Source organism: Phodopus roborovskii, unplaced genomic scaffold (genome assembly GCF_943737965.1).
Source record: "Phodopus roborovskii unplaced genomic scaffold, PHOROB, whole genome shotgun sequence".
NCBI classification, from domain to species: domain Eukaryota; kingdom Metazoa; phylum Chordata; class Mammalia; order Rodentia; family Cricetidae; genus Phodopus; species Phodopus roborovskii.
Window position 1 is genome coordinate 21,880,288 of NW_026126447.1, and position 24,997 is coordinate 21,905,284.

The 24,997-nt window shown below is 37.0% G+C and overlaps 1 protein-coding gene across 3 annotated transcripts in view; it reads left to right on the forward strand.

The window, feature by feature from the left end:
• Window positions 1-24,997, forward strand: part of Focad (focadhesin) — a 289,725-nt gene that overhangs the window by 184,295 nt on the left and 80,433 nt on the right. For all 3 annotated transcript variants that reach the window (XM_051188149.1, XM_051188150.1, XM_051188151.1), the window contains 3 exons: window positions 3,609-3,726; window positions 8,939-9,124; window positions 14,785-14,906. In XM_051188149.1, the coding sequence (XP_051044106.1) occupies window positions 3,609-3,726; window positions 8,939-9,124; window positions 14,785-14,906 (426 nt within the window). The remainder of the gene's footprint in view (window positions 1-3,608; window positions 3,727-8,938; window positions 9,125-14,784; window positions 14,907-24,997) is intronic.

Genomic DNA, 24,997 nt, shown 5'->3' on the forward strand with positions numbered 1-24,997 from the left:
AGAACTTTGATAGTGATCTCCCAGATTATCTATGTTGCTTTTGGTAATAAGGCCATTCTCACAGTATTAATCCTGGTGGTCCATGAACTTTGGATGCCTTTCTGCCTTCTTTCTCAGTGATTAGTACTTTTTAACTACAGAAGACTTCACTTCTTTAGTTAGGCTTATTCCTAGGTATCTTTCCAGGGAAAATTGTGAAAATTGTGAGCAACATTATTTCCCTGTTTTATTTCTCATTATATTTGTTGTGTAGAAAGCTATTAAATGTTGTTTTATCTTGCTACTTTTCTGAAAGTATATGCCAGATTAAAATTTTTCTGGTGGGAGCTTTATGTTCGTAATGTATGATATCATATTGTTTACAAATATGAATAATTTTACTTATTCCTCTCCTTATGTGTTCATTTCACTTTTTTCTTTTGTCTTATTGACTTGATATAGTTTTAAGTACTAGATTGAATTATAGTGGATGCAGCTGAGAATCTTGTCTTGTTCCTGATCTTAGAGAAAATGCTTTTAAATTTTTTCCTTATTCAGTATAACCTTGACTTTAGTTTTCTGCATATAACTGTGGTTACGGTTTTCTTTGGGCCTCCACCTAGCTTCCAAATATAGACACAAAGACTTATTGTTAATTATGAATGCTTGACCTTAGCTTAGCCTTGTTCTCAACTATCTCTTATAACTTAATTCAAACTGTTTCTATTTTTCTACATTTTGCTTTGTTGCTATTTGCCTACCTTTCATTCTGTATGCCTTACTTCTCTGCTTCCCCTGTGTCTGTCTGGTCCTTGTGTCTTCTTGGCATCTTTTTCTTTCTTTCCCCAAGTCTAAATTCCTCCTACTACTTATTCTCCCTGCCAGAAGTCCCACATATACCCCTTCCCTTGCTATTGGGCACTCAGCTTTTTCATTAGACCACTCAGGTACCTTAGTCAGGCAAGGTAAAACAGTAACACATCTTTGCATAATTAAGCAAATGCCACACATCTTTGTATAGTTAAATATTCTACAACATAAAAAATTCAATACATCTTTACATAGTTAAACAAATGCAATCCATATTTTGCATGGTTAAACAAGTATTTGGCAACATATAACTTTCTCTGTCTTGAGATGCTATCATTCTCTCTGATTTCTTCAGGCAGAGAATTTTTCATAAAGAGATGTTGAATTTTGTTATTTGTTTTCTACATGTAGTAATTCTGTAATTTTCCTTCTAGGTATTTTTCATGTGCTATGTTTTCAAAAAGATTTATTTATCTTAGTTTCCCTGTATAAATGTTTTGCCTGCATGTGCATGCTATAGAATGTTTCCCTGGAAATGGTGTTATAGATGGTTGGGACCCAGTGTATGGGTTTTAGGAATCAAACCTAGGTCTTTTGGAGTAGTAAATGTTCTCCAGCCCCTATTTGCTTTATATTTATGCATTAATTCTTTTATGTGAACTGAGTATATCGAACTAGTACTGTATCTAGAACAAACCCACTTCAATCTTAGTATTTGATCTCTTTGGTGTATTGGTAAGTTTTGTATTCATGTTTGCATTTATGTTTACCAAGGAAATTGGCTTATAGTCACTTTTCTTGTCATTTTCTTATCTGGTTTTGGTGTCAGTGTAATCCCAGCATCATAGCATGAGTTTGTACACAGTCTGTTCTTTGCTGTTTTCTGGAGTAATTTAAGAAGCTTTGGTGGTGGTTGAAAGACATGGTGGAACTGCACAATGAATCTATCCACTCCTGAACTTTGCTTTGTTGGGAGACCTTTTATTCATGCTTCAGTCTCATTGTTCATTATTGATCTGTTTAGGCTTTACATCTTCTTGAATTAATTTTTGTACTTGATATGTATTAGAAATTTATCAATTTCTTCCAGGGTTTCCAATTTATTAGAATATATATATATATATATATATATATATATATATATTTTTTTTTTTTTTCAAAGCATTCCCCAGAGATCCTCTGGATTTCAGTGCTATCTGTTACTTTTCCTCTACTTTTGGTAGTTTTTTCTCTCTGTCTCTTCTGGTTTGTTTGGTGAATCCTTTATTAATGCTGTTTATACTTCTAAAGAACCCATTCTTTTGTTTCATTGATTCTTTATATGTACCAAAAATTACATGTGTAATTTCCATTATTTTATCACATCATTCTTGAACATCTGTGTACAAGTCTTTGTATGGGCATAGATTTTTGTTTATCTTTGTTATATACTTAGCATTATAATTTCTTGGGTCTAAGGAAATTATTTTGCTGGCTTTCCAAAGATTCTTGATGCTTAAAATCAGAAAGCATGTCAGAGGGACAGTGAGCTTGCTTTTTTATTCATTTAGTTTTCAGGAATTAGAAGGCTCTAGTACTGGTTAGAATTTCAAAGACAGTTCTCGATCATTCTAAACTTAGAAAATTCCAGCTATGACCCAGAGACTCTTGGGAAACACCGCTTGTTAAAATGAAAGGCTCTCAATGTGCCAGAGTATCTCTGATAATGTAGCGTCGTGAGTGCTGTCATACTCTATCCGAACATATGTCCAATTGTTATTTCTGAAATGTGGCTGGCTTCTTCTTCCTGGAACTAAGTTTTCAGTGTTGAATCTAAGTGTAGTCTTGTCTTGGGGACTGCTCAGGAGGTTAAGTTGCTGTCACATGCCTTCATGTATTGATGATAACTCTCCTTATGGCTGAGCAGCTTCACTGGAGTTGAGATTATTATACATAAGAGAAGCATTTGCTGTCTGTTTTCTTTTATCCCTCTGTGAGAATCCTGACTCAGTGCAGTTGCTAATGAAATGGTGCTTTGGGGACCTATGAAGAAGGCAGTCTGCAGGAATTGTTAATTATTTCTAAAAATAACTCCCAGAGACAGGCTTATAGCAACCACTTTTCTGTATTTTGGTTCCCTACTCTAATGCTAATTACCTCTGTGGACATTATGATGTGTCATTGAGAGTATTAAAATTTTAAATAATTGATTTACCATTATGTCTTGTAGAAATTATGAGAGTACCAATTTTACATTCTTATTTTGATCCTCACAAAGCTGACTAAACACAAAGCAACTGAAAAAAAATCTTCAAAATACAAATTATATCCAGTAAAATAAAGCTATTTATTACTGATTTTAGTGTTTTTATTTTCTATAGCAACAACTTTGTTTGTTTGTTAAGTAAAGTCCAAAGTTTGTTAAGTAAAATATTTGTCATGCTTCAAAGTTCACATATTTCCACTAAAGGTTTTTAAACTTTGTCATAGAGATGTACCTGGGATAGCAATCTTAAAAAGGTGTGTGTGTGGGGGGGGGAGGGTTTGAGACACAGTCTCTATATGTAACCTTGGCTGTACTGAAACTCACTGTGTAAACTAGATTGGCCTCGGACTCAAGGAGATCCCTATAATCCCTGCCTTTGCTGGTATTACAGGTGTATATACCACTACACATGTTATTACATGAATATATTCTTACCTTTTCATATTAATTGTCTTTTTGATATTAAAGAGTGATTGAGTATAAGACAATTTTTAAATCTTAACATAGAGTCAACAAAGAATATATTTTCCGTGTTTTGTTGCCAACCTCTCTGACATGTCATTATTTACTTCAGATAAGGCCAGAAATGCCTGTTCCTGATGAGCTGGATGAAGAGGAAGTTGTGGACCTTTCCATTCCTGGCTCTTGCTACCTCAGACTATTGACGATCACTGCTCCTTGTGTTTTACCAGGTGACTCCAATTTGGCAATTGTAATGCTAGCATCTTTCAGTGATTTATCTGTTTGATAAATTGCCGGGACTTTTTGTTTGTTTGTGTGTTTGGTGTGTACTTGCTGTAGTTTAACTCTCATATAGATACTCTCATATAGCTAAGTATAACTGTGTTCTATAGGGTCTGTCTTAGGTAATATGGTTTTTGAACCCCAATAAAAACCAGTAGTTGACGGTAACATTGAGCTGGAAAATGAGTCTAAACAATTGTTCTCAATGATAACTAGAGTGCATTTCAAAAACTAAGTTTATTGTGTCAGACATATTTGTATTGGGCCTGCTTGTTACAGCTGTAATTACTGCCTCCTTGTTAAAGCTAAGTGAGAAAGATGGTCATTCAACTTGTGAGAGGTTTACTGGTAGTTTTACCATCATGAATTCATTCTTTCTTTTAAATTAATTGCTTTTTTTATGTGTTTGGGTGTTTTGCTTACATGTATGTTTATATACCATGAGCATACCTGGTTTCTGAGGAAGTGTTACAGACTATTGTGAGTTACCACATGGGTCTATAAGAACAACAAGGACTCTTAATTGCTGAGGCATTGCTTTAAGCCAATTTACTCTTTTTAAAGCACATTAATCATATCATTAACATTTGAAAGCTATAAATTAATGCTCTTAAAAACTGGATCAAGGTGGTTGCACTGATGCACATAGGTTGGCTGTGCTGAGGAGGGAGAAGTGGGCAGATCACTAGCTGGAAGCTGGGGTTATACTTTTGCCAGGCTTAGTGGATTTGAGGCTCACCTGTTCTGTACAGTGAGTTCCAGGCCAGCCTAGGCTACATAGGGAGACCATATCTTCTTCTTCTTTTTTTTTTTTAATTGTAAGGTTCAGATTATGTGGTCATTCAGCTTTGATATAAAGTTTATTGGACCATTTACCCTTTAAAAGTCAAGCTGTGCACATGTGTGATGCTCACTCATGTAAAACTTTCACTGCTCCTATTTTAGTTTTATATAAGAAACAGTAAGTTACTATAGCTTGAGATTATGGACTGTGATTAAAATTTTATATTATTTAAAAATTTATCTTCTGATTATTTTAAAAAAACACTGAAAAGTCTGTAGATGATGTGTGTGATGCTCACTCATGTAAAACTTTCACTGCTCCTATTTTAGTTTTACATAAGAAACAGTAAATTACTATAGCTTGAGATTATGGACTGTGATTAAAATTTTATATTATTTAAAAATTTATCTTCTGATTATTTTAAAAAAACACTAAAAAGTCTGTAGATGACCTATTGTGATTAGAAGCTCTTCAGTGTTAACCAACATTTTAGTTTTTCACATACACACACAATACATATATATATATACATATATATACACACGTGTATATATATACGTGTGTGTATATATATGAACATTCACATTCTGAAAATGAGGTTTAATAGAAATGTTATTGAAATATTATTATATCCTCTCAACTTAGTCATTTTAATGTGGTTATAGTAATCTGCATTGTTATCTTTTTTTTCTTGATTTCATGGCACACAGATTTTCCCTGGAAATTTAGCTAAATTTATTGCTTATGTATAGACAAAACTTCGGTCCATCCTTGCCTCCTTTCATTAGAACCAAGGCAAAGATACCATGTTTTCATTTCTTGTCATCTTTACAACAAGCCTCAAAGACATGTTCACTGTTATTTCTCCTCCACACTGCCTACCTCATAGCTCCCCGGGAGCCTTGAATCTGTTGGGTTAATAGCTGGCAGGAGTAGGAAGAAACCTTGTTATACAACATTTCTCTAGTGTAAAACAGCCATGGTCAATAGTTCATTTGGACTGGTAAAATGACTTTGTGCCCTTTGCTGATTCTTGCAGCCCTGTGGTCAACAGAAGGCATCTAGTGCCTGGGAAGTAAAGGTTGCTACTGAGCAGCTCTTTTGGGCAGTGGTTCCTCTGTGCTGGTGTCTGTCCTTTTTGCTTACAGTACTAAACCAACTGGGGTTGTTTGAGGAAATCTGCTAATTGGAGTGAAGTTGATTGTGGAGGTACTAACTATGTCTGGCAAACCATTGCTACAGACAACATTTTATATTTTTCTGTGTCCACTTTCTCTGATTAAAGGAGCACAAACAGACAAGGACATGGGTTGCTGCTATAGGAACAGACTAGAAGCATACTGGGTGGATGATGCATTATCCTTAGTAGTTACTGATGGCAGTGAAGTTATTGCTCTGATAAGAGGGGGATCATGGCCTGCTTCTCTTGTTGGTTATTCTCCTTTCTCCTCTTCCTCCTCCTCATCTTCTTAACAAAGATTCTTTTAGAAAATTTTACCTGTGCGATTACTTTGCCTACATGTATGTAAGTGCGTGGTGTGTGTGCCTGGTGCACAGAAGAGGGTGTCAGATCTCTTGGAACTGGAGGTAAATACAGTTATAAGCTGTTCTGTGAATGCTAGGAATTGAACTCTGGTCTCATGCAAGAGCAATATACGTCCTTAATCACCAAGCCATCTTTCCAGACCTTATTGTTGAGCTTTTTAAAGTTCTAGCTTAAAATTATTTGTACTGTAATCCTATTTAGATTTTGCCAGATTCTCTGAGTTTGTGAACTTTAGGAATTAGATTTTTTTTTTCACTTAACATAGGGTATTTAAGATCCTTAACCTAGTTCCTTGTGTTAATTTAATTTTTCAGTTGTTGGACGATTTTTCATTAGATAACTGCAGTGTTAACATGCTCACCTTATCCAATAGATTTTCCTCTTCTTTACAAATTCTCACCTGGGTATATGTAATAAAGAGGGCAAAGCAAAGGCTTCAGAGAGTGGGAAGAATGCTAGTTGCTGGCTCAGTTGCTTGGGGAAGTTGCTGTTCTCTCTAATGGCATCCTCCAGGTGCCTGCATCTTTTCCTTTCCTCACCTCTCCAGAATGGAGTTGAGAGACTTTTATTGACCACAGGGTTTGACAAGTAGACAGCTTTCTGTTGCTGGAGCAGTGCACTTGCAAAATATCCTTCTCTTTTGACATGTGTACTTGTCCCTTTTATTAGAACACAGTTCTTCCTGAAGGAGCATGGAATGATCCTCTCTTAGGAAAGTTCTCCCATCTTTACAATCACATGACTCACACACATTTTGAAAAGTCTGTACTCAGACTGAACTTGAAACAGTCATACCTTTGTCATGGTGTTCAGGAACTAGAATACATAGCCTATGATTACATACCATTCACTTGTCATTGAGGTCATGGCAGTAAAAGGGGTTCGTTCTCAATGGAATAACTGAAGAAAGTTTAATATAGTGATTCTTTATAAGCATGTTTTCAAAGTTAATGGGAATTCATTAGACATGATGGATGAATCATCGGAGAATAGCTAAGGTTCTTTGGCCTGTTTAGGGAGACATTCATGTTGCAGATAGAGCTGCCTAAGGGGAGACAACCCTCTAAACAAGGGTGCAGGCAACCTGTAGTAACCTGTTTGACAGTGTCTAGGGAATAAGTTCCCTGGCTTCACTGTTTTTTCACCCTTTGATCTCCTGCCAGTGCCTTTCATTGGTTGAAACATCGAATACCTTGTTGATAAATTTCTTAAAAGCTTAGTTTTGAAGGCTACAGAGCATTGTTGAGAAGGATAGAGGATAAGTGTGAAGGAGTCAATAGAAACTGTCCTCAACAGTTGTTCTCAGTACTGTGTATGTCCACAAGTGCATACACACGCACATGTGTGTGCATGTCTGTGATTGTGTGTGCATGTGTATAGATCAGTGATTGGCACTGGGTGTCTTCTTCAATTGTTCTCCTCCTTACTTTTTGAGGCAAAGTCTTTTGCTTGTACCTGGGCGGTGCCATTTGTGTAGCTTGCAAGTTGCAGGGATCCTCTTGTCTTTGACTCTCCAGGCTGGGATGGCATGTGTGCACCATCTCATTTGGTCTTTTTATACAGGTTCTGGGGATCAGACTCAGGTCCTCATGCTCTGCTACATACTATACTGACTGAGATTCCTCCCCAGTCCCTCTTTTCTTTGAATGGGTAAGTTTGGTTGCATGCAGGAGATTATAAAGAAAGAGAGAAGGATGCCTGTGCTAGTGAGTATTTACTGTTTTAAATCATGATCATTTAAAGACCTTGCGGTAGAAATATTCCTAATGAAATCTGGATGTGGCTAGGTGGACCCCTGCTTTTCTGTTCCTGTTAGGAGAACATGCAGTAGTTTCTCTTTTTGTTTGTTTCTACTGGAATTTGTCTAGCTTTAATGCTTTGTTTTGTTTCTGTATTGGGCAACCTCTAGTGGCCCTTATGGAAATGACACTCAATGTATGAATGAACCTGTAAGTCTTACCAGGTATTTTGTTTGACATCTTGTTGTCTTCTGATCTTACATTTTATGTTGTTTTGTAGTACATATAATGTCAAATAGCAAAGATCACAAGCTTCATTATGAGTCTAGACAAGGAATGAATGGGTTTTTCAGTTTTTAATACTTGTATTAACATGGCTACAGAATGGTTCTTGGTTCTGAAAGGTCTCTCTGAAAACATCCGAAGGACAAGTAGGACTCATTCCATGAAAATCTGGTAACAGTATGCTCCAGGTAGACAGCCGGCAAGTCTATATTTTTGAAGAACATAAAGGCTATTTGGAAAGGTATATTTAACTTGGCAAGAAGGGAATGTGGCAGAAATGAGGTCAGGGTGAAAATCCTGTCAATTCCTGTTTTGTGGTCAGAGGCTGTACAGCTTTTGTTTTTTGTTTTAAAGTATGCAGTGTAAGCTATTGGATGATGTTAAGAAAGGAAAGGACAACCTCAGCTTCTGGCTAGAGGATGCTGTAGGAGTGATCATGAGGAAGAAGAAACTATATATGTAGCATTTATATTAGCATATTTTGGAAAGAACAAAGATAATAACCAGGAAAAGTTTCATGAGAATGGTTATAAAAGGATAGACTCTGAAGGTGGATCCATAAGAATGTGCCAGTGGATTATATCTAAGAAGTGAAGAAGTGAGTTCTTAGTTCTAATTCCTGAACACTGTGGTGCTTTGTTCTAATTTGGGGAAGTTTAAGAGATGATGATCAATAGTTTACATTTCCCTCTGCAAGGTTTAATCTGAATGTAGCTAGATATCCATACCAGTTAAGAATGAATGAATGCTATGCTTTTGGAATGACACATCTATTTGCATTTTGAACTATTTTTATTCTCTTTCAGCCTTGGAAGAGTTCTTTACATCCCTAGTGAAACAGGAGATGGTGAATATGCCCCGTGGAATATATCATTCTGCATTGAAAGGAGGCATCCGATCAGACAAAGGGAAGACAGTAGCAGGAATCCCCAATTTTATATTGAAGATGTACGAAACAAATAAGCAACCAGGATTGAAACCTGGCCTAGCAGGTAAGAATACTGCATGGTGGTGAAGTGCAGATTTATAGCCTCATGTCCTAACTCTTACTCCCATGTGAATTGTAATATGTCTAATTATAGTTACACTACACATTACTGCTACTAACATTTACACACAGCTGGAACAGTTACAACAAACAACCAAACTTCAGAAGGAATTTGACAACTGTAGAAGCAAAGACTATAGATAGTCTTTTTTCTTTTTCCCTAAAGCAAAAGAAACAAAAAACTTTGAATACAGAGCAGGGAGAATATTTTACAGCCTCCCCCTACTTAGAACATATTCACTATTCTGGATATGCTTCCTATTGCTGTGATAAAACACTATAACCAAAAGCAAACTTTGGGAGGGAAGGTTCATTTTACCTTACCATTTACAGTCCACCACTAAGAGAAGTCAGGGCAGGAATTCAAGACAGGAACTGGGAAACAGGAACTGAAGCGGAGACCGATAAGGAGTGCTGCTTACTTGCTTCCCAAGGCTTACCCAGCCTGCTTTCTCATAGGATCCAGGACCACCAGCCCAGGGGTGACACTGCTCACAGTGTGCTGGATCATCCCATGTTAATTGTTAATATTTAGAGAATGGCCCAAGGCTCTGCTACAGACTATTCTGATGGAAGCATTTTCTCAGTAAAAGTTTCTCTTTCCTTCCCAGGAAATTCTAGACCAAAAAAAAAAAAAAAAAAAAAAAAAAAAAAATTATGCTTTCAATGTATATACTAGAAACAAGGAAAGGAAATCAAACTTCTGTTTAAAAGACCTTGGGAAAGAATAGAAAATGAAATGAAATAAAGATCATAAAAATATGGGGCCAAAGATATGAAGATACTCATCAAGTAAAGGTTTAACAAAATCAGTAAACATGGAAGGCTGAGAATGCCTAGATGAGTAACAAGCAAAGGAAATGCTACTTCAGATCCTGAACCATTCGGAAAGATCAATGCTGCAAAGAACTTTTAGTTAATATTCTTCAAAATTTAATTGAGATACAGACATTCTTCAAACTATAAAACTGATAAGAGAAAGATTTTATGAACAACTTGACATTATCTGAAGGCATTCATCCTTTAACCTAATAATCTTCCTACAAAGAAAGCTTAGGTACTAGTGGCTTCTTGATGAATTCTTCTAATGTTTGTCAAGATAGAGGAAATAGTACTAAATTTATATAGACTATAGCAAGAACAGAGAGAAAAATGAATGCTTCTTCATGTGACCAGCATAATGTTAACACCAGAACTTTCCCATGGCTTTACAAGACAGGAACCTTATGCACCACCCTTTTCCAGTGAGCACAGTTGGGAAGGTAGGGTGGGAGGGAGCTTTAGTTAAGCAATACATGGAAAGGGTAAGACAGGGTTAATTTAATGTTTCAAAAGCAGGATAATTTATTGTTTTAATTTACAAAGCTTGGTCAATCTTTAAGTAGATTCAAATGTGTGGGGAAAAATCTAAAAAAATTAGCCTATGCTCATGATGGCAAAAGACTCTTATTAAAAACTACGTATAGGTCAAAACTTGTTTTGTTCTAATAAGGAATAACTACCAACACATACTTATAGTTAATCCTGAAATATTAAAACTTTGCCATCTAATTGCAGAAAAATGTGTGAAAGCTATTATTACCACTCCTATTCAGTATTGTACCAGAGGCCATAAGTAGTACAGTCAGCCAAAGAAAAGAAGTAAAAGTTACAAGGATTCAAGAAATAAAACATACATTACTTGCAGATGACACAATTGTATTCATAAGCAATCCAAAATAATCAATGAATAATTATTAGGATTAATAGTTGCATTTCATTCATTAAGTTAAATATATATACACACATATATACACACACACTCAAAAGTGAATATATAAAACCAGTTGTATGTTTTATATACTATAATAAATAGAAAATGAAATTTACATGCTAGTAGCATCATAAATATTGAATATCCAAAACAAATCAATATCCGGTATGTTCATACCTACAAAATAATATTGAAAAAACAATAAATATAGTGATAAATGGTATTTATGGACTAGAAGGTTGCATATTCTTAAATTTAAGTTCTCTTCAAATTAATGTATAGTTTTAAGTAAGTCATAATCAGTAGCCCAGTAAATTATTGACAATTGACAGTCTTATTCAAAAAATTGTGTGGGAATGCAGAACCTAAGAATAACCAAGGCATTCTTGAAGAACAGCAGCAACGATGTAGGAAGGCATACATTAGCAAATATCAAGACAAATTATGAACCTGCAATGGTTGTTAGTGGGGTGTTGGTACAATGGTAGACAGGCTGACCAAAAAAATACAGAGTGAAATATGCACACATAGCCAATTTGTCACTAGATTTATAGCAATGATGTGGAGAAAAGCCATAATCTCTGTAATAAAAAGCTCTACTGTATTTATTTTTACTTAATTTGTGTGTGCCTGTAGCCAGTGGTCCATGGATCCACATGTGTCCGGTGCACATATATGCCCTTGACCAAGAAGAGAAATGTTTTCTTTGGTCCTCTACCTTATCTGAGTGAGGGCCTCTCATTATACCCAGAGCTTATGGATCATGCACACTCCTTGGCCCAGTGAGCTCTAGGGATCCACCCATTTCTGCATATTCAGTGCTTGTGTTTAAATCACATGCTACCATACTTTGTTTTTGTGTCAGTACTAGGTACTGAGCTTATGTTCTCATGTTTGTGTGGCAAGCATGAAGTGCTGACTAAGCTTCCCAGATCTAAAAACTCTAGTTAAAAAGAAGAACAAATATTGAAGGCATTTATGGTGCACTTATCTGATAAAGGACACATGGAGAATGTATTAAAGACGTTTTTTAAAGCAAAAAAATTATTTAATAGCAAAACTAGGGATCATTTGAGTTGACACTTAAAAAAGAGGGTATTCTATCTTCACATATTTTCAGTGTTAACTGTTGCTTCCTGCAATATGAAGTTTTTCCAATGAATCATGGGCTTAGCATTAATCAATGAGTATAACATGAGTATTTAGACAGCAGTTTGACAACATGACCATAGTGGTATGTGTCCTCCTGGGAACTGTGACTTCCCTAGCCGACTTCCCTAGCCCTGCTTTTGAGTAGACTTTTGATAATTAAATGTGTGTGGAAGTAGTGCCGTTTCTTTCAGCAGTATAGCTACTGATGAGTTGCCCTTGCTCCAGGAATAATACCTATGCTTGGGCAAGAAGCTATAATTAAACTCATTAGATCACATACTAAAGGGAGATAGGAAAGTAGGAGGGTCTTATTGGGAAGGAGGATTCCAGCCGGGGACAGATGGGATGAAAGGGGTACCAGGTGGAAATTATTAAAATTAATTATATAATTGTGTGACACTGTCAAACAGGATTTAAAAGAAGTATTCACATGTCCAATGAACAAATGAGAAGATAATCAACTTTAACATTTAAAAAAAAAACCCCTGGCTTAAAAACTATAATAAGATCACATTTCATACCATAGGAATTAATAAAAGATGGAAATTACAAAGTACAGTTGGTCCTATATTCTTCTGGGTTTTATATCCGAGGAGTCAACCAACTGCAGATCAGAAATATTTGTAAGAAATTTTATAGTTGTTTATAGTTGTAATGAACACATGCAGACCTTTTCTTGTTATTAGTCCTCCAGCAATAGAGCACAGCAACTGTTTGTGCCACATCTAATGTCTGTGTTACATTTGTTATAAATAATATAGGGGTTCACAAGAAATATAGGAGGAAGTGTATCAGTTGTATGCAAATACTGTACATGAATATTCATGACTTTTGCTAACCGAAGGAGTTCCTGGAACAGTTCCAATAGATACCAAAGAATAACTGTTGGTGAGGTAACTAGGACAACTGTTGTGAATATAAGTTGCAATGATATTTTGAAAATTGATTCTGAACAAATTCTTACATTACTTGGCTTTTTACTTTTACCAAATTGAAACCTGACCAAAGACATACATAGTTCATAGCAGTACTGTTTGCCTAGTGTTTAGCTTAGGAGTTAGCTAAGTTTCCATTTGCAGTACGATGAGTAAACCAATGTTGCATGTTCATGTGAAAGAATATGATGAGAGAATGAGTATACAACTGCCAATAAGAGTAAGGTGATTCTGAAAACAATAAGGGTGAGCAAAAGAAGTCAGATGTGAAAGCATCCTCATACTCTAACCCATTAAAAAAGTGGCTGTTTAGAAGTTGTGCTGCCGGTGGAATAGGAGTTGTGACTGGAAAGTGTACCCAAAGATTTCTGAGATTTGCTTCTTGATCTGTGTGGTGATTTGAAAGAAAATGACCCCCAAAGAAAGTGACACAATTAGGAGGTGTGGCCTTGTTGGAGTGGGTGTGGTCTTGTTGGAGGAAGTGTGTCACTGTGGAGGCAGGCTTTGAAGTCTCATATATGCTCAAGCCATGCCCAATAAGTCTGTTTTCTACAGGATATAGCACTTTCAGTTCCAGCACCACGTCTGCTTGCAAGCTGCCGTTCTCCCCATCTTGGTGATAATGAAATGATGGCAGTGCGTCTAACTCTAATGTATAGACTGGCTTAGTGGAGCCCGTTCTGTATGGAGAGATACCTTGCTCAGCCTAGATACAGGGGTGGGGGATGGAGGTGGGGGATGCCTTAGTACTGCCTCAAGGAGATGATGGGACAGACTCCCTAGGGGAGCCCTTATCCTTTCTGGGGAGTAGATGAGAGTAGGGGTGAGGGGTAGTAGGGGAGCAGGAGGAGAGGAGGGAAGGAACTGGGATTGGAATGTAAAAATACAAATTAATAAATTTTAAAAAGTGATAGTATTCTGGACACTGAAGATGGCTCATCTGGAAGAGAAAAAAAAAAAAAGAGTTGCTGTGGTCATAGAGTCTCTTTACTGCAATAGAAACCCTAACTAAGACAATCTGGGTCATGCTTAGACAATTTACTTGACTGTGTCCACTTTTCTCTAAGAATAGTTGTTGAAAAATGTAATGATCTGTGCATTTTATGTGATTTTGGTCCTTTAATATGCCTTTTCATTAACTCAGAATCGCTAAGTTTCCAGAAGTTACATGAGGTTGCCATTAGTTACCTCTCAGGTACCTTACTGGTTTCATTGGCTTTTGATTGGTTTGGGGGCCTAGCTGGTGCTGGACATTCAGTAGAGAACTCAGTTAATCATAGTTACAAAGTCAGGGAAAAGAAGGGAACCAAAAGCTTGATAATGCAGGTTTGAGGTCAGCTTGTTCATGTGTGTGCATAGACTAGGAGCCTTATGTTATCAAAAGTTAACATAGATTAATGTGTGTACACACTTTTATTTACTGAAACTCATTGTAGGATAAAGCTTAATTGTACCAGTGGTTCAAAAAATGTGGAATAAATAAAAAATTCTAAATTTGCTTTTTTGTAAATGTTTATACTGATGTTAATTATAAATAACTTGTAAATAAATTCTATGTTAAATATTAATTTTTGTATTCCATCTGTTTTTTAACCTTCTTTTGACACCAATATTCAAAATAATAATTTGCTTAACAATTTGTTTTCATTTATAAGTTCTCTATCCAAATTGGCCGAGTGTGGACTACTGAAAATATAATTCACATTATTATTATTTTTTTTTTGTCATTGAAAATGCTCATTCTGTATTTCTTTCTTTTGAAAGGTGGCATGCTGTTTTGCTATGATGTTGCCATGTATCAGAGTAAAGATGGCAAGCCACTGAATCGGCTGATGGCCAGTAGAGGGCGAAACTTCAAGCAGACATCGCTGACCCTTGTTCATGAAGTAGGTTCTTTACCCCATCAGCCTGTTTGTGTTTTGGAGTTCCTCAATTCCCTTTATATATATGGAATTGTGTTTGTTTGGACAGCTCTTTTCTTTGCCACAGTTAGCACAGATTGATTTTAATAGTTTCTAAAATAGCTGACCAAATAGGATATTAAGTCCAGTGTTTTTGCACGAGACAATTGAAACTTCCTCACCACCTAACAGAATCTTTAAGGAGTAGCCTCGAAGGATTTTACTTGTTTACTTATTTCAGCAGTGTTTACCATCCATTCTTTAGATTGAATTTTAACTTAAGGAAAAAGTACTGTCCATTTTTTCTCTTAAAATTGTGTGTGTGTGTGTGTGTGTGTGTGTGTGTGTGTGTGTGTGTGTGTGAGTGATAGCATATATGTGCATGCAATAATACATGTGGGGGTCTGGTCAGAGGAGAACTTGTAGGAAGTGGTTTTCTCTTCCCATCATGTGAGTTCTGGGGCTCTAACTCAGGTCATCAGACACAGAGGCAGGTGTTGAGCATCTCCTTCACCCGTTTCCTTTAGGTATTGATTAATTTACTTACTTATTTAGAGTGTATGTGCATGCTTGTGGTGCATTTACAAGTTAAAGGGTACCCTGTAGGAGCCATCTTTTTCTTTCTACCTTGTGGATCCTGGGAATTGTTGGGCTTGGCAGCAAGCCAGTGCTTTTTATCAAGAATCATTTTCTCTGACCTCTACAAAGTATTTGAATTCTTGTTTGATAGCAGTATAACGAGTTTTTCTCTGTCCTGCTAGTCAGCTTGCAAATAATGATATGGAAACTTATTATTATTTATGAAATCTTGGCTTATAGCTTAGGCTCGTTCCTAACCAGCTCTTATGACTTAAATTAACCCACTTATATTAGTCTACATTCTATGTCATGGTGTTACCTCTCTTCCATCTTGTGCCTTGTGTTTTCTCTCCATGTGGCCTGGAATCTCCATTCTTCTTCCAAGAGTCCTCTCTGTCTCTGGAAGTCCTGCCTAACTTCTTCCTGCCTAGCTATTGGCCATTCAGCTCTTTATTAAACCAATCAGAAAATACCTTGACAAGGACACATCTTCACAGTGTAAACAAATGTTCTCTACCATAAGAGTGTCTCTCATTCAGTTAAAGAGAGGAAAGTCTGGAAGGAGTGATGTTTCTCTGGTGTAACAATATTTAAACAAAGCAGTGGAAAATAGGTCATTCCTGTATCTGTTATTCCCAGGCATCATCTTGGTTAGACTGCAAAAGAAAGAGATGTGCTACCTTCATCATTTTAAGCTTTGCATATAGGTATTTTCAGGACAAATCCAAATTTAAACTCTTCATGAAAAGATAATTTGAAAAGCTATAGAATGGAATTTTTAAAAAGGTGTGGGCTAGTAGAAGCTATCTGTTAAATTTAGCTGCTGTATCAGAAACTATGAGATATGCTCCACATGTGAACAGAGAAAGTGTCTGGATTAAGTTGCTTGTAGCTTGTGTTAGAGATGGCCTAGAAAATCTCAGAGGAGTGACAAAATAACAGTGTTACTTGGAAGTCACTTAGAGAGCATTTTGGTCAGAATTTTGTGAAATCTAGGATGGGGTTTTAGTTCAGATTCAGTTCACATGGCCCAGTGTTTAACTGTGTTTACTGTTTTTATGAAGGACTGGAGTTTGTTTTCAAGCACCCATGTTAGGCAACTCACAACTGCAGCTTTAGGGGATGCAGTATTTTCTTCTGGCCCCCATGCAAACCTCAATACACATATGAACACACACACACACACACACACACACACACACACAGAGAGAGAGAGAGAGAGAGAGAGAGGGGGGGGGGGAAAGGCAGAGAGAGAATGATCCATTTGTTTCTTGAACTATTTAACCAGAAGTAATGAGAGTTTTGAAGAGCTGACTAATAACAATTGCATAACAGCAACTTATATTCAGCTTGTGCACTTTAACAGTTACTGTATCACTACCATTGTATGTCTGTGCATACCGTGTATGTCCCTACCATTGGGTGTTTCAGCTTGCTGCTTTTTGATGCACCAAAAGTTATATGGCTTTAATAGAAGCAGTACTTTGACTCTGCAATTTTCTTGGGCAAGCAACATACAGTGCAGTGTTCTCTGTTGATCCTGTGCAAGGGTAACAAACTGTAGCTCAACAAGCCACCTCACCACTGGGTTAAACTGCTGTATTGTGCAGTGTACTACTGGGTGGCTGAGCTGTGGTACCTGGCAAGTTGGGTTAATTAAGTGCATTTTCAAGTTAGGACTTTTTCAGTTTGTGATGGTTTCTCAGGATGTGACCTTGGAATTACAAGCAGAGGAGCACAGTATATTCATTCATTTAATCAGCACATCCACATTCTGAGGTAGGTCCTGTTAATTTGCTCAAGGTCATAAAGCAGCTAAGTGGAAGAGTCTGGAAATTGAACCCTGGAATTCAATTTCAGTTTGTTACTGTAGAACTTAGCAACCATATCAAGTGAATTTTTGAAACTTTCTTTCATTAAGTCCACAGCTTTTACTCATTTTACTTTTGGCTTTTCTTTTACATTTCTGATTTACCAGTATCACCACTCATAACATTTCAAGCCATTATTAAATGAAATATGGGTTACTTGAATACAAGCTCCACAACACCCTGAGAACTAATATGGTGAGTAACTCAGGGAGTTACAGAGTGAATAAGGACAAAGGGGCATGTAGTGCATACAGTCTGGGTCCACTAGGAAAAGGAATGCTTCACGTCCAGAGCGGTACAGTGATCGTGGAAGCATACTTCCATGGTAATCACTCACTGAGTAACTCAGACATCTTTGTGTGGACATCTGTGCTCATTTCCTTGAAGCAGTGGACTAGCAAGAGGTGAGACTGTTGGCATATTTGGTAAGTGCAAATAAAAACTTTCTATAAAGCTAGTAGACTGTTTCCCAGTGGCTGTCTCCTTGTGGATGTCCCTGTAATGTGCAAGAGTTCTCTGTCTACCTCTCTACTAATGACAGGACTTGTTAGCTTTAAAGACTGTAGACGTTCATTCCTGTACTGATAGGTGGTGTTCAGCATCTTTTTATATGTCCCTTTGTCATCCTTACTTTTCCGTGACGTTTCTGCTTTGATCTTTTCACCATTTCACCCCGAAACCCCCACCAAGGGCTTGTTTTCTAAAGAAAGGACTTTGTACTTTATGCATATATATCTTATGTTAGAAATGGATTTTGCAAATTATTTTTTTACCCAGTTCAGTCATTTCCTTAAAAATGACATTCTTTTGAAAATCAGATCTTTAACTTTTTAAGACTAAATTATCATCTTTTTCTTTTTATGGCTCTTTCTTTTCTGAATCAAGATTATAAGAATTTTCATTTTCTCTTCTGTTTAACTTTTATTCATTAATTGTTGAGTAGAGGTATAATTCATGTGTTCTAAAAACCCACCCATGTTGTGAACATACTTAAAATATACGGTTAATTGGTCTGGCTACTTGCAGGCAGGGTGGTTTTTAAGGTTTGCTCATGTTGCAGCACACATTGGTTCTGCATTGTTTTTATGCTGGAACAGTGTCTCACTGTGTAGGTGTACCACATCTAGTATATTTGTTAGTTTGTAGGTAGGCCATGTTTTCATGTGGAAGTTTTGCACTTTGAGTTGTGCATTTTAGGCTGCAGCCCACTAGGGTATAATGTTTGTATAAGGATTGGTTATTGTTTTTAAACTATATCTATTACTGGATTACCTATATACTTTTGTCAAAAATCATGCTCCCCCCTTCTTCTGTCCCTCTCTGAAATGTGTGTTTTCAATTTCTGTTACCACAGTCTGTGTTATTGATCTGTTTCTGTACTCTCACCCAAATTATACAGCTTAATTATTGTCACCCAGTTAAGTCTCACAATGAAGTAGTATGACTTTTAATTTAAGGCCCTTTGCTTTTTCTGTGTAAATATAAAAATGGCTTTGAGAGATCTCATGCCTTCCTGCTCTGATATGGATTACAAATGCACCCATTCTATAAGCCAATTGGAAGTAAAGTGACAGCTTAGGAACATGAGAGTCTGTACTCTCATGAACAATGTGTATCTTTGCATTTAGTTAGGTGTTTTGTTAAATTTGGTAATGTTACATAACCCTAGGTGTTTTGCAACTGGGATTCATACTGTTTGACTTTCTGTTCATTGCTACTATGTAAACACAATGATTTGCTTTTCCTCCTTTACTATAGCTGAATAGTAAAGCTTGAGGTCCCATAGTCACACTTGCCTAATATTCCTCATGTTGTATTGGCTCTTTTGCCTTCTTAAAGATTATTTCTTTCCATGTTTGTTTATTTAGTATTTTCATGTGTGAGTCTGTGCATGCCTTCATGAGTATTTGTGCACCACATGTGTGCAGGAGCCTACAGAGGGCAGAAGAGGGCACACTCCCCTGTGAGTTACTATGTGGGAACAGAACCCCAGGGCTCTGCAAGAACAGTAACTGCTCTTAACTGCTGAGCTGACTCTCCATGCCCACCTTCTTCTTCTTCTCTTTTTCTTTGTCATGTGAGGGTTAGAGTCAGTTTGCTGGTATTTCTGAAACAGCATTCCAGGATTTGACTGGAATCCCACTGAGGCATACAGTGCTTGTTGAATCTTCCTATTCATGAGCATAAAGTATCTCTCCATTTATTTGATTCATTCTTATTTTTCATAGTTTGTAGTTTTTCTCATGTTGATTTTGTAAATATTTTCATAGATTTATATTCACACATTTCATTTTGGATGCTATCACTGTGTCACTGAGTCTCAAATTGTAATATCTATTTATTCACTGTAGATATGTAGAAACACAATTGGGTTTTACGTATTAATCTTATATACTCTAGCTTTGCTGAAGTAACTAATTCCTTGATTTTTATGGCTGGTTTGTTCATATTTTATATGTAAATACTTATGTTATCTGTGGCAATAGCAATTTCATTTCTTCTTTCCCTTCAGTGTATGTTATACTTTCTGTTTCTATCACATTGCATCAGTGAGGGCTTCCAGTATGATGCTAAAAAGATGAGAATCAACATCTCTGCTTGTTAGGGTCTCAAAATATGGCAAGCATCTGATTTTTTGCTGTTGTGTATTCTATGGGTTTTTATTGAGTGGGATTGTTGTGTAGATTTTCTTTGTCAAGTATAGAATAAACCTTGGTTAAACTTGTTGGAAGTTTTTGTATTTACTCATGAATAGATTTTAAGTTCTCAAGCCCCCTTTTCTGCATCTATTAATATGTGTGATTTCTATACTAAACATTCTTAAATATTGATCCAGTCTTACTGGATAAATACCACTAATTGTGAATAATATATATTTTTTCACATTGTCAGACACAATTTGCTCATGTTTTTGAGGAATTTTATAATTATGTTTATGTGAAATATTGCTGTGTGTATTTCTTGTTTGTCTAGTTTCAAACTGAGGGTAACCCTGATTTCATAGAATGGGGAGGCATCTGCTTCTGTCGTCTAAAAAAAAAAAAAAAAAGGGAACATCAGAATGACAACTTCCTTAAAGGTTAGTGATAGTCAGCTGTGAGGACATCCAAGGCATGCACTTCTGCTCTGAGAGGTTAATAACTTTCTTTTCTTGATTTTTCTTAAACCATATAGACCTATTCAAATAATGTGTTTTTCATGCAAACTTTGAAACGTTGTGCCTTTCAAGGCATTGGTCTGTTTATCTAGATTATTAATTTGGGTCATTGATTTGTACACAGTGTTCTTCACTTCTAATTTTCACAGTGTCTGGAGTTGTATCTTCTCTCTCTTTTAAATATAACTAATTTTTAAATCTCTCTGCTTTTTTCTAGTTTGGTTAGCTATAGGCTTATTGATTTTTATTTAACTTTTTAAAGAACCAGCTTTTAATTTATAATTTAAATTATTAATCTTACAATTAATTTTATTTATTTATTTTTATTTAATTATTTAAATTTTTTCTCATTTTACATATCAATCTCAGTTCCCTCTTCCTCCCATCATCCCCCCAACACCCCTTCCCATTTGTCATCGACTCCCCAGGAAGGGTGAGGCCTTCCAGGAGGGACCATCAAAATCTGTCAAGTCTTTTGGGATAGGGTCTAGGCCCTCCCTCCTGTCTCTAGGCTAAAGGAGTATCCTTTCATGGGGAATGTGCTCCCAAAGTCCTTTCGTGCACCAGAGATACATCCTGGTTCCACTGTCAGAGGTACCATAGACTGCCCAGGCCTTCTAACTGAGACCCATGTTCAGGGTGCTTGGGTCGGTCCTATGCTGGTTTCCCAGCTATCAGTCTGGTGTCTATGAGCTCCCCCTTGTTCAGGTCAGCTGTCTCAGTGGGTTTCTGCAGCCTGATCTTGACCCCTTTTCTCATCACTTCTTCCTCTCTGCAACTGGATTCCAGCAGTTCGGCTCAGTGTTTAGCTGTGGGTATCTGCTGTTTCCATCAGCTACTGGATGAAAGCTCTAGTTATCAATCTCATTATCTGGGAATGGCATTTAGGTAGCCTCTCCACTAATGCTCAGATTGCTATTTGGGGTCATCCTTGCAGGTCTCTGAACATTTCCCTAGTGCCAGTCTTCTCTTCAAACCTATAATGGCTCTCTCTTTTCTTGATCTCCTCGATTCCTCCCCTGACTTAATTTTCCTGCTCCCTTGTGTTCTCCCCTCCTCTTCTCCCCTTCTCTTTCTCGCAACTCCCTCTCCACTCACTGCCCCCTCCCAATATGCTCAGGAGATCTTGTCCCTTTCCCCTTCTTTGAGGGACCTTGTATGTCTCTCTTAGGGTCCTTCTTGTTTCCTAGCTTCTCTGGCGGTGTGAATTGTAGGCTGGTGATCCTTTGCTCTGTGTCTAAAATCAACATATGAATGAGTGCATACCATGTTCCTCTTTTTATGACTGGGTTACCTCACTCAGGATGGTTTCTTCTAGTTCTATCCGTTTGCCTGCGAATTTCAAGATTCCATTGGTTCTCCCCCCCCACACACACACACACTGGGTAGTACTCCATTGTATAAATGTCCCACATTTTTTTTTTTTTTATTCATTCTTCAATTGAGGGGTATTTAGGTTGCTTCCAGGTTCTGGCTATTACAAATAATGCTTCCATGAATATAGTTGAACAGATGTCTTTGTTGTATGGATGTGGCTCTTTTGGGTATATGCCTAAGAGTGGGGTTGTTCAGTCCTGTGGTAGACTGATTCCCATTTTCCTGAGGAACTGCCATACTGATCTCCAAAATGACTGTACAAGTTTGCACTTCCACCAGTAGTGGAGGAGTTTTCCCTCCTCTCCACATCCTCTTCAGCATAAACTGTCATTGGTGTTTTTTATTTTAGCTATTCGGACAGGAGTAAGATGGTATCTGGTGTTGTTTTGATATGCATTTCCATGATGGCTAAGGATGTTGAGCACTTTCTTAAGTGTCTTTCAGCCATTTTGGATTCTTCTATTGAGAATTCTCTATTCAGTTTTATACCCCGCTTTTTAATAAGATTATTTGGTGTTTTGGTGACTAGCTTCTTGAGTTCTTTGTATATTTTGGGGATCAGCACTCTGCTTTATATATTTTGGGGATCAGCCCTCTGTCAGATGTGGGGTTGCTGAAGATCTTTTCCCACTCTGTGGGCTGTTGTTTTGTCTTGTTCACTGTGTCCTTTGCCACACAGAAGCTTCTCCGTTTCAGGAAGTCCCATTTATCATCATCCTTTACAAGCCACAAGCAACATAAAATATCTTGGGTTAACACTAATAGACAAGTGAGAGGCCTAAATAGCAAGTTTTTCATCTTTAAAGAAAGAAATTAAAGAAGATACCAGAAAATGGAAAGATCTCCCATGCTCTTGGGTAGTAGGATCAACATAGTAAAAATGGCAATCTTGCCAAAAAGCAATCCACAGATTCAATGCAATCCCCATTAAAATCCCAGCACAATTCTTCACAGACTTTGAAAGGGCAATACTCAGCTTTATATGGAAAACAAAAGACCCAGGATAGCTAAAACAACCCTGTACAATAAAGGAACTTCAGGAGGCATCACCATCCCTGACTTCAAGCTCTACACTAGAGCTATAGTCCTGAAAACATTTTGGTATCGGCACAAAAATAGACAGGTAGACCAATGGAATATAATTGAAAACTCTGATATTAACCCACACACTTATGAACACCTGATTTTTGACAAAACAAGTAAAAGTATACAGTGGAAGGAGGAAAGCATCTTCAACAAATATTGGTGGCATAACTGCATGCTGGTATGTAGAAGACTGCAGAGAGATCCATGTCTATTGCCATGCACAAAACTTAGGTCTAAATGGATAAAAGGCCATTCAGATCAACATAAATCTAGCCTCACCAAACCTCTTAGGAGAGAAAGTGGGAGATACCCTTGAACGAATTGGTACAGGTGACCACTTCCTGATCATAACACCAGTAGCACAGACGCTGAGATCAACAATTTATAAATGGGACCTCCAATTAATTTTTTATAATATTTATTTGTCTATAAGGTGGTCACAAATATGTGCCACAGAGCATATATATGTCAGAAGACACCGTGATTTTACCCTTCTGCCATGTAGATCCCAGGAATCAACTTAAGTTATATTTGGCAGCAAACTTGTTTTCCTTCTGGACCATCTTGCTGACCCCAGTTTCTATTGTTGATGGTATTATTATTTGTTTTGTTTTTGAATCAGGCTCTCTTTATGTTGTTCTAGTTGTCCTCGAATTCACTATGTAGATCAGGCTGGTCTGGAACTCACACAGATCCACCATCCACTGCTTAAATTTTATTGTTTTTTATTACTTTGTGATTTTTAAATTTGCTTATTCATTCATTTATTTATTTTTACATTTCTTTTTTTTCTAGGAATATTTTTTATTAATTTATTTTTTGCATTTCAATCCCAGTTCCCTCTCCCTCTTCTCCTCCTGCTGCCCCTCCTCCTCCCCCTCCACACCTCCTATCTGCTCCTTGGAGAGGGTAAGGCCTCCCCTAGGAAGTCTGCCCCATCATTTCCTTGAGCCAGGACCAAGGCACCTCTCTACCCCTACACCCTTGTGTCTGGGCTGGGCAAGGCATCTCTCCACTATGTCAGTTGGGCATTAGTGTTAGATCTTGGACCCACTGCCAGTGGCCTCATGTGTATTTTTACATTTGATTTTAGATCTTGCTTCTTTTCCAATACATGAATTCATGAATTTATTGCACTAAATTTTCCTCTCAGCACTAATTCTTCTGTCCTACAACGCCTACAATGTTTTCTTTTTCTTCTTTCTTTCTTTTTTTTTTTTTTTTTTTTTTTTTTTTTTTGAGATGGGGTTTGGGTTCCTTTCCTCTGTATAGCCTGGCTATCCAGCTGTCCAGGAACTTGCTCTGTGGACCAAGCTGGCCTTGAACTCAGAAATTTTCCTGCCTTTGCCTCTTGAGAGTTGAGATTAAAGATATATGCCACCAGTGTCCAGATTTTTTTCACTTTTATTTGTCAAAGTCTTATAAAATTTTCTTTGGGATTTCTCCTCTATTTATTTGTAGTGTGTTAATAATGTGCTTATTTGGTTTCCAAGTGTTTGGAGATGTTTTATTGATTGTTAGCTATATTCAGTTGAGGTATGGGAATAAATACCATGTGATTTCTATTCTTTCAAATTGAACTGTGTGTGCTTTATGGCCTAGACTGTGGTCTTTCACGGTAATTCCATATTAGACTTAAAATAATGTATATCCAGTGGTTACTGGAAGAAATAATAGATGCCAGTTTTAACCAGTTGACTGATGATATTGAGTTGTGTGTGTGTCCTCGTTTTGTACTTGCTGGATTTTTCCATCAGTATTAGGGAGGCATTGGAGTCTCTACCCACAACAGTTGATTCCTCTCTTTAGTGTCCTACCATTTTTCTTATGCTTTTCATTAGATATACTTAAATGATTATCATCTTTTGGGGGAAATTTGCTCTTAATTATGACATAGCAGTCCCTTCTTTCTTAGCATCTTTCTTGCTGTGAAGCCTGCCTTACCTGAGATCAATATATGCACACCTAATTTATCAGTGTTATTCTAGTATCTTTATTCACATATA